Source organism: Camellia sinensis, chromosome 14 (assembly GCF_055761805.1).
Source record: "Camellia sinensis isolate YWXY chromosome 14, ASM5576180v1, whole genome shotgun sequence".
Classification (NCBI taxonomy): Eukaryota; Viridiplantae; Streptophyta; class Magnoliopsida; order Ericales; family Theaceae; genus Camellia; species Camellia sinensis.
In genome coordinates, this window is record NC_138974.1 from 9936647 (window position 1) to 9952283 (window position 15637).

General features: G+C 33.0%; 1 protein-coding gene and 1 long non-coding RNA gene across 5 annotated transcripts; one reads left to right on the plus strand and one right to left on the minus strand.

The window, feature by feature from the left end:
• Positions 1-1145: 1145 nt before the first annotated feature.
• LOC114309347 (uncharacterized) lies at positions 1146-4109 on the minus strand. Its single transcript, XR_014350579.1, has 2 exons — positions 3873-4109; positions 1146-1485 (listed from the first exon to the last, which is right to left on the minus strand). It is a non-coding gene; the product is annotated as an uncharacterized LOC114309347 (long non-coding RNA).
• Positions 4110-4906: 797 nt separating this feature from the next.
• Positions 4907-15637, plus strand: LOC114261940 (putative serine/threonine-protein kinase At1g09600). Of its 4 annotated transcripts, none has more exons than XM_082905598.1 (8): positions 4917-5303; positions 10366-10432; positions 10859-11029; positions 11121-11210; positions 12771-12869; positions 12976-13130; positions 15226-15297; positions 15382-15637. In XM_082905598.1, exons 4-8 carry the CDS (start codon positions 11145-11147, stop codon positions 15470-15472), a joined length of 483 nt encoding a protein of 160 aa, XP_082761724.1. In that variant the 5' UTR covers positions 4917-5303; positions 10366-10432; positions 10859-11029; positions 11121-11144; the 3' UTR covers positions 15473-15637. The 4 variants fall into 4 exon arrangements, with proteins under 4 accessions (XP_082761722.1, XP_082761724.1, XP_082761723.1 ...); XM_082905597.1 differs by lacking the exon at positions 4917-5303 and adding an exon at positions 9884-9963; XM_082905599.1 differs by lacking the exon at positions 4917-5303 and adding an exon at positions 9885-9963 and having other exon boundaries at positions 12782-12869.

The window sequence follows — 15637 nt, forward strand, 5'->3', positions numbered from 1 at the left end:
ATGTTGTAAGAGGTGGGGTACCCTTTATCCAATCCATTTGTTTCATTAAATTTTAAGTTTGTAAGATAAAAGTCATTTAAATTATGACGAATTTATCACATAAAATTACATAATTATTTAATGCTAATTAAATTTATAAATATTTATACACAAGCATCAACATATACCATTATAACCTCACAATCGCTACAATTATCACCAATATTGTTGCTACCATCATCACCGTCACTGTCACTGTCACCACCATTATCAAGCTACCATTGCTATTACCACCATCTTCATTATCATTATCATCATCACCATAAAACATACTATCATTTCACTGCCAGCATCACAGTTTCTATTATCATTGTCACTGCCTCTCCACCACCACTTTTACTAATACAATCATTCACTTCCATAATCATTACCACTATTACCAATGATTTTTTTAATTTTGGGCTTTCAAAAATCCAAACTAAAAGTAAATTATTTTATTAGTCGGGCACATGAACACGTAGTATTCTTGATCTATTGGATAATTTATGCAAATAGTAGCATTTTTTAATTAATTTGTTGTCTAATTAATTCTAAAATATTAAAGCTTTGTTTGACATTAGCTACAGTAGCCAATTTTTTTAAACAATAATAAATTGCACCAAACAATCTTTATATTGGGAAGTGCCATTACTAGCTAGTTTTTTTTTTTTTTTTTTTAAATAAAAATAAACTAGCCCTATATCTTTTTTTCTTTTTCATTTTTTTTTTCCCCTTTGTTCAGAACTTCATGCATTTTGCTTTTGATACCTAAGGGTATTACTTTTGGATTGGCCACCTGGCCAAACTTACATAACTTCAATCAGAGCAATTCCAATGGTTCTGCCAAATGCTTTGCCAGAAAATTGTCTTCCATTCACAAAATCACTCCTCTAATGGTGAGGATCACGGTTTTGTTAGTGAGTAAAATATCTTTAGGTTCTGTCATTGTATTTAAAGTTCTCTTATTTCCTACTGCTGTAAAAAAATTTCTTTGGGAATGATTTCCTTCTGTCGATCATCCTTCAAATTAATGAACCAACCAAAGCTAATAAAGAAAGATTATTTGGAGAACATTGTACATAATGCTTTAGATCAAATGAGCTCACTCAATCATCTGCATTGCACAATTACAAAATGATAACTTAGATCAAATGAACTCACTCAATTATCTGCATTGCACAATTACAAAATGATAACTTAAATTGAACCCAAGTTTTGCAATATTGTTTTGCAACATTTTAACAATTTTGCTAAACCGGCTACAACATTCATAACCAGATTTTTTTCCCCCTTAGAAACACTATCCTTTTGATCTACATCAACAACATAAAAAAAAAAAGAAATTTAAAAAATTATCAAATTGACAGCGACCCTAGATAATAATAAACCACTGGAGGCATGATTCACTGTCCTCCAGTTCCCCAACAATCTAGGTCTCTTATATTCGGCAGGTCTTTAGAAAAGGATCTGCAAACAAATCAAATTTTAAAACATAATCGTTGCCATTTAAAATTTTGCATAGCTTAGTTCCAATAGCAATTTAATCTACACAATTCAACAAACAAATTGAAAGGTAACATGCTTCAATAGCAACATGACATCTTTTTCAATTCATTCAATTATCTCATTATCAATTGAATCAAATAATTAAACAATTCATAATGACGTCTAACAAAGCATCAAATACATTTTATATAATCTTATGAAATGAATGCATATGCCATGTCATGCTCAAAATATTTTTTTCATCTTTTGAAAATTTTATGCACAATGCCAATTTGAAAACACATTAATCCAACAATTTCAATAAATTCCAAGGTGGTAAATACGACTCAGGTAATCCCTAGGCTGGTGTCTGCAAGTAGGCATATCGAGCACTACCAAATCCCCACTTTACCAGTCTCTCACCGGAAGAGCAGTGGTTCCTCCTCCACGCGTGTTTTCGATCTTTCACCCTGGACACTCAGGCCAACTTAACCAACATTGAACTACACCCCCTATCCGGACTTACCAATGTATTTACCCAAAATAAATCAAAATGATTTGTTTCACCAAAAACAATTCCTCTTTCAAAATAATAGTTTTCAATTGCAATTCGAAATCCATAATAACAATGAAATGGAATGGCAACGCAATATGTAACAATGCATTAGAATATTTCCAATTTCAATTCTACCACACAATGCTCCATTGTGATCAATTTCCATATCTCTATCAATGTAATACTATGATACAATCCCAAGAGACAATATAATAATGTCAATGTTCATGTATTTACCACATGTAAATCAACAACTTCCCACTTAGTCTTTTCAAGAGAATTCAACAATATTCTTTATATAAAACAAACTTTCAAAATCAAACATTTTCTTACCTTTCCAAAAATCTCCTCATTTAAATACCAACATGGTAATCCTTTACCGGTTACCAAAACCAAAACTTTTAAACAATAGGTTTATTAATAGCAATAACATATTACACCAAAACGAGTTCAAGGTTTCATAAATTTCTAACTCACATACTTTATCAATGAAATGTAATTACAATCTTTCCAAAAATCATCCCCATCCCAAACAATAAATAGAATCAAATTCCCATTTTCTCATGCAAGTGAAATCTCGGGATTTTCAAGTTCAATCATAATTCTCAACAAGCATGAGTGAATATTCCAACACTTAATCAATTATATCAAAATCATCTCTTGACTATAATTATAAAATATAACACAAGTGTCCATCGAATTAAACCAAGGAAAAATAATAACTAAATAAAAGTTTTGATAACTCATTTTTATTTTAATCCAATTCACCCATTTACTTCAAGCGAGTTAAAATCACATTCTATTCTTTTTTTGTCAAAAACTGCCAAACAATTCAAATATCTCATAAAAATTTTGAAGTATGAAATTATTATTGTAACATTACTCAACTGGTAAAACTAAGAACCCAATATCGTACCACATCAACTCAATCTCACTTATTTCTCCAAATCTCATACTTGGTCAATTTCGTCACTTTTTACCTCATAATATTAAAGTTAGAAATTAAACCAATAACACCCCTTTAATTAAAAAGTATTGAAAATATTAACCAAACTAATTTAATTCATCAAATTAGTAAGTTCATTATTTTCACCATCTTCCAAATTAATAACACCCACCTTAACCTCACATGTCTCATCTCTCAAATACGCACACATTTCATGCTTAGCCAATTTTCCCTAAATCTCTACAAATAACAATTTCACAACTTTTTCTAAAATTACCTAATCAACATGATATTTACCTCAAAAATTATAAAATATGCCCAAGAGTAACATTTTCAAGGTTGTGAGTTCAAAAGTCCACATTTCACATTCTTATTTTCACAAAAATGAACACAATCTAATCATCAACATATTATCGTGCATAAAATATCATGACTATAACACTTTTAGAGTTTTTAATCCCAAAACAACTCTATAATCCCAACTCAACAATTTACACAATATTCCTCAATGCCAATTTATTTTTCTCAAAAATAAATTTCAAAACTCAATGATGAGATAAATATTTCAATATTATTTTCTCAAAAAAAAAATTATCTAACCATAATATGAGGTAGATACAACCAATACAACTATAAATTTTATTTTTGAATTTTTAACGGAATTATTAACACAAGATGATTTTCTCAAATCAAGTTTCAAATATCAATGTCCTTAACACTTCAACATAATTTTTCTTTCAAAAAATTACCAAACAAAAATTTGAAAAAAAAATATAAATATATATATGCAATACTTCTTTTAATGACATATTTTCTCAAAATAATCCTAACATAGCTTTAATGTAATAATATGAAAAAAGTCCCTACCTCAAATATAAAGAAAAGCAAATTCGAAAATGCAAATATCGCTCGATCATGGATCCAAGACCACCATTGCGAAGATCACGACGAGCTCTCTGACTTTCATTTACAATACTTTTGTCAAATCTCACTCTAAAGACTCTCATTTCAAGTTCAAAGTTGAGCAAAAATGGTGAACATGGAGAGAGAGAGAGAGAGAGAGAGAGACGAACAGAGAGGGAGAGAGCAGGAGCTCTCTGCTCCAAACCCAAAAAGAAATGAATGGGAAAGGGAAATGATGGACAAGGCAGAAAAGGGGAAAGCAACCCCACGTGGGTTTGCTTTCCTAAGAATGAGTTTTTCAAAAAAAATATATATATAATATAATTTTTTATAATAATACTTTTAAATTTTATAATATAAATTATAAAATGATATAATTTTTCTCACTACAAAATATAACATTTTTGTACACCACAAAATATAATATTTTGCTCACCCTGAAATATACATTCATTTTATTCATTATAATTTTTCACCATATGGTACACACAATAAAATCAACTATCAAATATTTATTATAATCCTATACAATAAATAATAAGAACTCCCAAGGTGGTTACACTACAAGAATTTACACAATTGCCGACCACTTTTGCCGACCAAAAATTTTTTGGTCGCAAAAAAATGACATTTGGCGACCAAATATTAATTAGTCGCGAATGATCGTTATTTTTGGCGACCAAATATTATTGGTCGCAGAAGGTTATATTTTGGCGACCAAAAAATGAGTTGGTCGCAGAAAGTGGTATACTTTTGCCGACCAACTACAAATTTGGTCGCGAAAGGTCATATATTTTTTGGCGACCAAAAATTTGGTCGCCAAAAACTTATTTTCAGCAACCAAAAAAAATTAGTCGCCAAATTAGTACTTTTAGCGACTAATATTTTAGTCGCCGTTGATTGAGATTTGGCGACTAAAAAAGTTTGTCAGCGAAAGTACCTTTTCTGCGACTAATATGGTCTTTTGGTCGCCAAAAGTGGGGGGGGGAATTTGAAACACGGAGGGGGGAAATGAATACCAATTCGTAAGAAATGAGATTATCCATTCCCACCACTGCCATACGGGAATGGCTCTTTCGTTCCTCTCAGTCTCAGGTCGGCCATCGACCTCTCTCATCAGTTGCCTCGCCGCCCCTCCAGCTCCGCCGCCACCAAACCCTAACCCAACCGCCTTACCCTCCTTAACCTGCGTCCTCCAGTGCCCTCACTTCCAATCGTACGCACCACCACTGCAGTTTCGAAGCTCCAGATCGAAGCTCCAGATCGAACCGATTTCGAAGCTCCATCGAAGCTCCAGATCTGAACTCTGACCCCTCGATTACTCGCATTTCAAGTAATATGCACATTTCGACCCAATTCTTCCTTTCCCAAGCCGCTCGACTCGGTACACTTTCGGTGAGTCCTCTCTCTCTCTCTTTACTTAGATATGTCCATGTATCTGTATATGTATTTGTTGATTATGTTGATCTTTAGTCTTACAGCTTACCATGTAGAATATGAGATGTTATTAAAGTAGAGTTCAATGGGTTACTGATGATTTCCACATCTGAATTTGTGTTCCTTGATTAAGTGTATATGTATATATGTGTTTATTTTATTTTTTTATTTTTTTGTATAGACACAAATTGGTGAATTTTGACAGTGTTTGTTCTTCAACTTGTAATTTGGTGATCATCTAATTCTTTATACTTTTCTTTGTGATTATTTGTTTTTCCTCACTGTCTCTTTCTTTCACACAAAGTGTTTGATAAAATGCCAAGGTGAAATTTATATAATTTGTTGGACTTGAAACTGATGCACACTGTGTATTATGTAACAATGAGAATTTGCTGAGAAATAAAGAAGAAATGGTTGAGTAGTGGAATGTGTATATATGAGCAGATCAAGTGAAGAAAAAGAAAGAAAACAGAGCTTCAAAGAAGAAGATGAGAAATAATTCTTATTTTCTGCAGATTCAATACATCACAACTTCACATAATATATTTCTTGATTTTCTCATCTCTCTCACACCCCTTTTTATAGCAGATTTTGTCTCACATTACAATTCATAGCTAATTAACTGCCAGTTGGTTGTACTTCTAGTAGGGTTTTTTCTTTTTCTTTTTTCGGTTGATAAATACCTCTAGTTTGTCTTTTCTCCATTTGCCATGTCATGTAACAACCCAACAACTAAGAATAGTTCTATCAATTTGCCATGTCATGAAACCATTCTATCAATTGAGTTAAGCCTAATACTAAAACCTGGAAGCAAAAAAAAAGTTTTGTTTGGCAAAGAGTTCTGTCTACTCCATTGTCACCAGGAGTGGGTTAACTAAGACCATTTTGAGCAGTTTATCTCCAGGGAAAGAATTCATCTGTAGACTGTAGCATATTTGAATTTTGTGACTGTGCCTAAAGTTTGACTCTTTTTGTGATTATATCATTGAAATTGACATACGCCTCCCATGAGGTCCTCTTGCATATTGTGTTGAAGCTCAAAGAAAAGCACCTTATTTGGCTTCAATTAGCGATCCCTTGAGACTTTCAATGTGCTACTTCTTCATAATTATTTTCACAATTGGTTTTTGTTTGTGGTGGCTAAACATCTCTCCTATACCTCCTAATTTTTGTGGGAGTACACAATATTCTATTCACTAGAAGATACTTTAGCCTTCGTTATCCTTCCCAAACAAAGGAAACTTCCTTGGCAACATCACGATTCTATGGGTGGGTGATGAGACCACCCCTTTGGAATCACAAATCTGTTCATCATTGAATAATGAGTTTATTCATCATCATAAGGTATATTACATGATATTTTTTGTGTATCTATTGTTACAGGGCAACAAAAAATCTTTGCGTGTTAATGAGCCATAGTTTCAAAAGCATTGGAAGCTTTAACTTGTTTTGAAGAAATATAATTTTTAATATGATCATTGGGCATGGAATTAACTTACATATCATCTTCTTAACTGATACTTGGCAATATTATTAAGGTCGGACTCTTGGCCTCATGGTGACTTGGGCTTGTAAAGGTGTCCTACAATGTGTTTAAACACCATTGGATGCATTACCTATGTGCTCCTTTTTGTTTATTACGTCTTTTCTTTTCTGTCATTTATATGAATTGAATGTTGTTTGTAAGTTTGTAGTTTCTGCCTTGTAGGTTGAGCAGTTGCATAAAATTTTTAAGCTTTGTGGCTCACCCTCTGAGGAATACTGGAGAAAGTCAAAGTTGCCTCATGCTACCATTTTCAAGCCCCAACAGCCTTATAGACGCTGTGTTGCAGATACATTTAAGGACTTCCCTGCACAAGCCTTAGAGCTTATGGAGACCCTACTTTCCATAGATCCTGCTGATCGTGGTTCTGCAGCTTCTGCTCTACATAGTGAGGTATGAACTATGAAGTTTCTTAAAAGTTGAATTTTCTGGAATGCTCTTGGTTCTCTTGAAGATTTACCCTTTTCTATGGCTGACTTTGGGAGCACTAAGTTAAAATGATGTGAACAATAGGCATGTCACTTGCCTTCCTGTCAATTTGGATAGAAAGTATAACATCTACAATTTAATCCAAGAGTATGAGGGTAACTTTATTTAAGAATCAGGAACGTGAAGTGCTTAAAGGGCAAACAACAAGGGGTAGAAGTACATACCTCCTAACCTTAGTTATAATTTGCAAAAAAAAAAAAAAAAAAAAAAAAAAAAAAAAAGAAAGTGGCTGCCCTCAAACTTAAACCTGCAATCTCACACTTGGCAGCCCAAACTTCTACCATTGCACCCAACAATGGCCCCTTGTCAGTATTACATATTTGATGTTCAATAAACTTTCTGGTCTGACTTTGTCCATTAAGTAATAGGTCAGGGGTCAGTTTGCAAATATGGTTAGTGACACGTATTTTTTGTGTCTGCTTCCCCAAATCATTGTGAACTTTGGAAATAGCTTTAGTAAACCGTGGTCATTTTGTCTGTGTAGAGCTCTTGATGCTTTTTTCTTTTATCATTGAACTCTCTCTCTCTCTCTCTCTCTCTCTCTCTCTCTCTCTCTTATGAGTATTGTTGAATTATTTTTGTTTGGAACTAATTATTATTCTCATTTCTGGTCATTTATTAAATTACAGCAATATTTTTCCTTGGCTGATATATATTTTCTCATTGAGGAACTTGTTTCTTTCTTTTTGTGGAGCCTTTTTGTGGAGTCTTTGACTTTGTCCATAAAGTGCTTGTTTCTTATTATATGCTAAAAATATTTTCTCATTCAATTCTTTGTGTTATATTGCCAGTAATTTAGTATAGTTGTGTAAGATGATTTTACCTTGAATTACAGGCTCATGTGCTTCTGCATATCATTCACTCATCAAATCAGAATCAACCTCCTTATAGGAAGCATCGAGAAACTGATCATTCAGTGTTTATGCGTTCTATTACCGATCTTCAATCTCATATTACTGAATCTTGTAAGATGGTCTCAGCTTTATATGGGCCTTTCAAGAGCAAAGCTACAGAACAGGTAGGATGAATTTTTATAACTTGATTTTTTTTTCTTCATATTTAATCAATATTGACTCTTGTTAGCTAAAATGTGTAAGTTTGCCCTGTAATGTTGCTTAATGAATGAAGATTAGTTATGAATTATATAAAAACAAACTGAGAGGTTAGGAAGATAAGATACATAATTGTCCATTCTAAAAGGTTTATCCGTGTTATCATCTGCTAGCAAGCGATTTGTGATCCAGTTTGCACAATCCGAAATATGGGGCCTGCACTAAATTGGTGATGAGAGTTATTGTTTCTTTCACTCTATGTTGCTAATATAAAAAATGACAAACTGAACATTTAGACTTTAAATTTTGGGAAAAATGTTAACCATACATAACTCAAGAAACTCAAGAGAATAGTGCAAACAGGAAGCAAATTGTGTTGTGACCTTGAAATGGTCAACTCATGTTAGGTATTTTCTGCTTGGTACTTTTGAAGGACTTATCCCCAAACAGAGAATGGATTTTCATTGTTTTCTATCTTTAGGTATTTAGCAAATGTTAACCATACATAACTCAAGTATTATTTTCTGTCTTTAGGTATTTTGGCTTGAAAAGATCAAACAGAGAATGGATTTTCATTGTTTTAAGTATTCACCACTGGATATTCTAATCAGTCTGTCTCTACCTTTACAGCTGGGAGCCCCGTTCATACCTGGAAGTAGACTCCACAAGTCATTACAGGCAAGTTAATTATATAGTCACATTAGTTTTTTTATTTTTCTTATTTTACACTATTATGAGAAATTAATAATAAATTTGAAGATGGGTTGTTTTAGGCAAACAAGAAAATGTTTCAGGCAAAGAGGGAATATGATGGAGTTTTTTTTATTTGTTCTTGTTCTTTTGAAGTGTTTGAAGTGTTTCTTTGCTTTAAATTACTTTACAATGCACTTGTTTAACCTATCAATGGTGTATTACTCAAGTAGGTTTAGGAAATAATATAAAAAGAAAATAAAGAATTAATTAGAAGAAGCAAATAAATTACTAAGATGAGAATTGCTGCATAAAAACAAGGTGGAAGAACAGGATGCGAACAGGATTCTACACCCTTTGGTTCCTATTGTTTGCTTCGTATTTGTGATCACATTTTATTTGTTGATAGTCAGATGGACTTACTCTTTAAGTTTTGTGATTTTAAGTATTTTGTGTATATGTTCATTGGATAATCTTCATTATGATTCCTTTACTCTAATAAGCACAGACAGGACAAACATCTACAATGGAAAAGAATAGGTAGAAGAACCACTGAACATGGTTGAAAGCAAATGAGATAAATTAAACTATTGAGTTTGTTTCTATATTTGTTCTCTGTGCTGTCTATATTAAAAATGACATTTGTTCTCTTATGGTGCTTTACAGTGGGACATTATATAGAAACAATGACAGTGGAATTGTTCTCTGTGCTGTCTATATTTGTTCTCTTATGGTGCTTTACAGTGGGACATTATATATCTTTGTAATCACTGCAGGCGATATTTGAAGGGATTCTTGTTGATATACCATTTGCAACGTTCTTCTTGAGCAAATTAAAGCAAAAGTAGGGTTGCACCCATGTGGCATTCACAATGTATATTCTTATTTATCAAAAACACAAGAAATAAAAGGAAAAAGAATTTCTTGCAGATGATCAACCTTATATCACTTTTCTTTCTCTCTCCTCCACACTCCCACTCCCACTCCCACTCCCACTTCTACTTCCACTTCCACTCCCACTTCCACTGCCCTTCTAAAAATTGTGGAAAAAATCCACACATGCTTTATATGTATCTGCGTACACATTATGGTCCTATGGAAATAGTTTTGAATTTCAGGACCATCTCTGCATATAAAAGATGAGTCTTTTGGGGTCCCAAATTGCCTCATAGTAGGTGTTATATTTTTTAGTTTTGAATTCTAGTTTTGAAATCTATTTTGATGCATCCAAAATTTTGTTGAGCAGGTACAACTATTTGAATGACTTACCTTCCCTGGATCCAGAGTTATATCGCCACCTTATTTTCTTAAAGGTGATATTTCTCCCTCTCCCTTGCTCTCTTCTTTGAGCAATAGTTTTTAGTGAAATCTTATGCTTCATTGATTTGCAAAATTGATGAAGCTAAGAGATGAATTGTTTGAACATTGTTATTGCCTATCCAACCAGAAGTTATAACTGAATCTGTATATATTATCTTCTTGTCAACCAAACAAATTTTTTGACATCTTTGGATGTCCATGCAAATGGAAAAGTTTCAGTTTTCCATTGCATTTTACAAGGCAAGAAAATCTCCCGTAGAATAATCACTGAAGAAAATGAAGTGTACACAAATGGTAGGATGAAATTAGAATAATCACCTTTTGTTGTTTTGTGGCTAAATTTCATGGCCAATCGGGTGGTTCTGTGTAATTTCGTGTTATGTATTGATTTATTTATTTATCTTTTGTTTGATGTACAGCATTATGAAGGTGATACTTCAAAGTTGGAATTGTACTTTGTTATTGTGAACAATGAATATGGAGAGCAAACAGAAGCAGAGTTGCTTCCTGGAGGGAAAAGCATACGTGTTACTAATGAGAATCTCATTACATTTATTCATCTTATAGCCAACCATCGTTTGAATTCTCAGGTTGCAAGGGTTTTCCTCTTTCATTTATTAAGTTTGTTTTCAAATTTGATCATTTTCTCCTGTAATTATGATGTCGTGATATAATTTTCAGATACGCCAACAAAGTTCCCATTTTATGAGGGGATTTCAACAGATTATAGAGAAAGATTGGATTGGCATGTTTAATGAACATGAACTTCAGGTATTGCGATTCTTGTTGAATGATATTTAAGAACCACGTGGTGAAAGCATTACTGTAATTACTTCATTTAGTAGGGAGAGCTATGAGCCTCGTAAAAACGTACAAACAAATAATAGTTTGCTGTTGTATGTGGCCAATATGAAAAAAAAAAATTTGACTTTTTTAATAAACAACTTAACATTGCTTGCTTTGTTCCATCTATTTCTGTTTTGGAAACAGGGCTGTGAACTTGCCCAAGTAAAAAAAGGAAAAAAAAAATAGAAAAAAAAGAGAGAAGAAAGTAATGAAACATTCTAACATTAACTACCTAAATCTTGTAGGGTTCTTGCACTGCATCCGTTTCAACGCACCAATACTCATTTCTTATGTGCTCAGTTTTTTGATTGGCCTCCTGAGAAAACAGTTTTTGTAATTCACAATCTTAATTATGTATTCTAGAGTAACTTGCAAGCATGCACATGCTCACATCATTTGGATTCATGAGTTTTTTCGAGTTAGGTATCTGTACTTCTATCGTCTAGTTGGTTCACTGGTTCATTTACAAGACAATATCAATTAGCTCCTTATTGGGCTGTTCCTCAGCTTATAGATTTTTGTTACAGCATGGGCAACCAGTATTGGAACCTTGCTTTCGGACTTTTAGTAACACTGCCAGCAGATCATAACTATTGTTTTCACATTTTTCTGTTGAAGGAAACTGTCAAACTAACTCTTGTAGTGGGATGAGTCAATTGTTACACTAAACTGTCAAACTAACATTTGTTTTAACATCAGAGAAATCTTTCTATAATAAGGTGTCTGTAGTAATGACATCTTTCCACTGGAATAAAATTTTCCTTTTTAGATATCAATCTTTTGACCACCCTTTTAAGTAAGAATGTGAAGAGTTGAATCTATCTTAGCTTATAACTCAAAATTGTTAGGCACAAAGAATTTGTCCATTGCCTATAAAAAAAAAAAGGGCAATGGCATAAACTTCTCCTTCCATTCCTAAACAAAAGGTTTGTTTCCTTTTTAACCTTTGAATTTTCATGCATTGATTAAGATCTCTTGAATTGAGGTCTTGTTCCTCTACAATTGATGTCTTCTTCTAACTCTAAACTCAAAAATTGGATCAAACAATGTATCATGGATGTTAAAATATGTTCAAACTTAACTTTCAACCTAATAAATCAAAATTTCAAATGAATTTTTAGGTCTTATTTGATTAGTGAGATTAATAGTGAGAAGATTAATAATCCATATGATTAGTGTAGGAATAATTATCCAGTTGAATTAGTGGGGTAAATAACTCACTCTTGTCACATTTGTTTTGCAATAGATATAAAAATATATAATCCTAATTATATGTTTGTTTTGTGTTATTAATTGTATGATTAAAAAATTGTCAACTTTATTGAATCCTAAATAATTGTCCTAAATATATAATCCTAATTATATGTTTGTCTTGACACTAGTCAATCTCAAAGCTTCTGATTCTCTAAAAACCTTGTCATTGAATTGCCTATGAATTGCTTGAATATGTAAGTTTTTTCAGAACATTGATTGCCATTGATGTAGCTGTGTTGCAGATTATGGTATCCATCTTCATTAAGCTTTATGCAGAGTTTGTGTAGTGGAAATGATAGTTCTATATTAGCCGTCACAGAAGGCTGCCAGGTTTTGCCTTTTCATTTTGTATACATTTTTAAAAAAAAATTAACATTTGAGCTTATTTCTTTGTTTACCCATTTTGGCATTTTTCCATCTTTTTGAATTACTGCAGCTTTCCATATGGGACTTGAGAATGAAAGAAAATGGTGGTTGTGTGCATAGGATATATGGTTCTGTTGGAGATATCTTCTATGCAGTCTGTAGTTCTTCAACTAGTATTGCAGTGGGAGGAGCTGATTGTACTGTTACCGTCTACGATCCTCGCAGGTTGGTTACCATGTCAGGCATAATTTCATCCATTAATGGCCATTTCTGTATCCCTACAAAGTTGTGAATGGTCGAGTTTAGATTTTATGGCATTAACAATGAAGAATCAAATGTCTTGATTCTTATAATATAACAGTGAAGCATAAAATACTTGTGATCATTAAGTCTTGTTGACGTTTGTAGGGATAGATGTCTGGGGATTGTTAGTAGTCCAAATGCTTCATAAATGTTTTTAATAATCAATACCAATTCAAAAGAAAAAAACTTGCCTTGTCTGGGGATTGTTAGTGGTCTGCATGTTGCTGTGTAACAAGGTGGCAACTTGAGTAATTTGAAACCCAAATATACTTGATTTAGAGTACACAACAAACTCAATCGCTGTAACTTAAAGTTATTATGATTCTTTCGTCATGAGTTTCATAGAATAGAAAGCCTATAGAATATGAGCTGCTTTTGATAAAATAAATTGGTCCACTTTTTTGGTTCTTCAAATTATTGTAGACATTCTATGAATTACTGAGGAATTGTCTATTGGCCAATTAGATTGGCTTTTAAATTAATAGAACAAAGATGACATTTCTAGTGAATATTAGTTACTTAACATCCATCCACTTTTTGAGAAGGGTGACATTTTTGTTGAATCATTACCTTCGATGGCTTAGTTCATTAGATCATGATATCACCACCACCACCACTACTACCACAATCACTGTCTCCTCCTTCTCATCATTGTTATTTCTATAAACAAATACGTTCCCTCTTCCATGTCCCCATCATTTAAAGCTCAATCCTTTTCCATGAATAGCTAATCGTTTATTCATCCTAACTCGTCATCTTGTAAGTAATTTGTTGCTTGCATATGAAAGAGCTAAGGGAATTCATCTCTTCTGTAATCAACAGATTGAATTTGATAGATCTGCTGAAACTGTCACGTATGGTTCTAGTAGAGATCTTTTCAAATTTTCGAGTTTTAGCATTCCTTGCAAATTAATGTTTGTATGGCCATAAGCAAACTCAGTTCTAGATCTTTGTGTGGACCAAAAATGTTCAGATATTCACAAGCCTCTCTTGGTTAGGCTGGCCAAAGAGTTTTTGAATTGATCAAACTTTGCAAAGGCTCCTGACCTTATGAAATATTATCATGTGGGAAAAGCTAACAAGGATGGAGCTTGTTTTTGTGTTCTTTTTGGGAAAATTTTGTTGTTGATTGTAGAAACGTCAATTGGTATGCATGTTAGATGTCCTAAGCACATTCAATTGGTTTCTTTGAAATTAAATATTTGTCTCGTTGTTGTGAAAGATCAAATATTGAAATCCGACCTATCTGCCTGGTGAGGAGAAAAGAGTTATCATGCATTTTATTAGATGATGAGAGCAAAGGACGAATTAGATGAAAAAGAGAGTGATGTGACACAATTAAGCAGCTATTGGAGAAACAAACAGAGAGATGTTTGTATATATGGTTCCTGGTACCTCTTTTGTATTGTAGTAAGATACCATTCAAACTTTAAGAGGTGAGGGGAAAAGAAATTTGATGAGGTTAATTTTCTTCAAGGAAGATCATTTGTTAATTGCATGTTTAAGCTATTGACTACACAATAGATCTACTGAAATGTGTCTCTGTCCTGTGATGCCATTGATGAAGTGTTGAACATGCACGTCAAAGAGGAAAAACAGAAAGATAGAGAGATTGTAATTCTTTACTCGACTTTGTGTTGTCTATGAAATTTCTTAGGTTTTTTCCCTACAAGGGTAGTAACCAACCAAATACTTCGATTATTTGATTAAAATCCTATTAATGTACCTGCAAATATACTCATTTGTTGTTGTTGATGAAAAACTGTTAGCATACTACAGCATACGGATGAGATCTTTGTTATAGGAAGCATAGCATTGTTTGTTATTAGTAAGGAAAAAGTATTACTGGGACAGCATCTTTGTTAACTGTTGTTTTTATCACAATTAATGCCTTTTTTTTCCCTTCTTTAATTTGCTTTTCCCCTTTTTTTGCATCTTTGTGCTTTTGTGTATCTGGGACAGCATCTTTTTTTTTGGGTAGGCATGGGACAGCATCTTAAGCTTTCTTTCATTGCAGGTACCTAGATCATAATCAATTTACTGGGAGCATCCCGGATGCATTCTATAAGCATACTTTCTTGAAAGAAATGTGAGTTTCTATCTTCAATCAGTACAAGCAAATTGCAATTACCCAACACTAGGTGAAATGCTAATTGATTAAATGTTGTCACAGCTATATTGAAGGAAATGCTTTCCGGCCAGGTGTGAACCCTATTGGCGTCCACAATGTCCTTGAAGTTTCTGACACAGAGTTCTTGTTTTAGTCAAAGCTTCCACATATTATTTACTCGTAGAATTGTTTCTTTTTGTTCTTGCTAAAACTAGGGTGTTTCAGTTTGAATTGGAATGTAGTTCTATAAATAGGATGTATATAATGTACACTAGTGTTTTGGGAAATTTAAGAAATTTTGGAAGTAGGTTGTTTGACA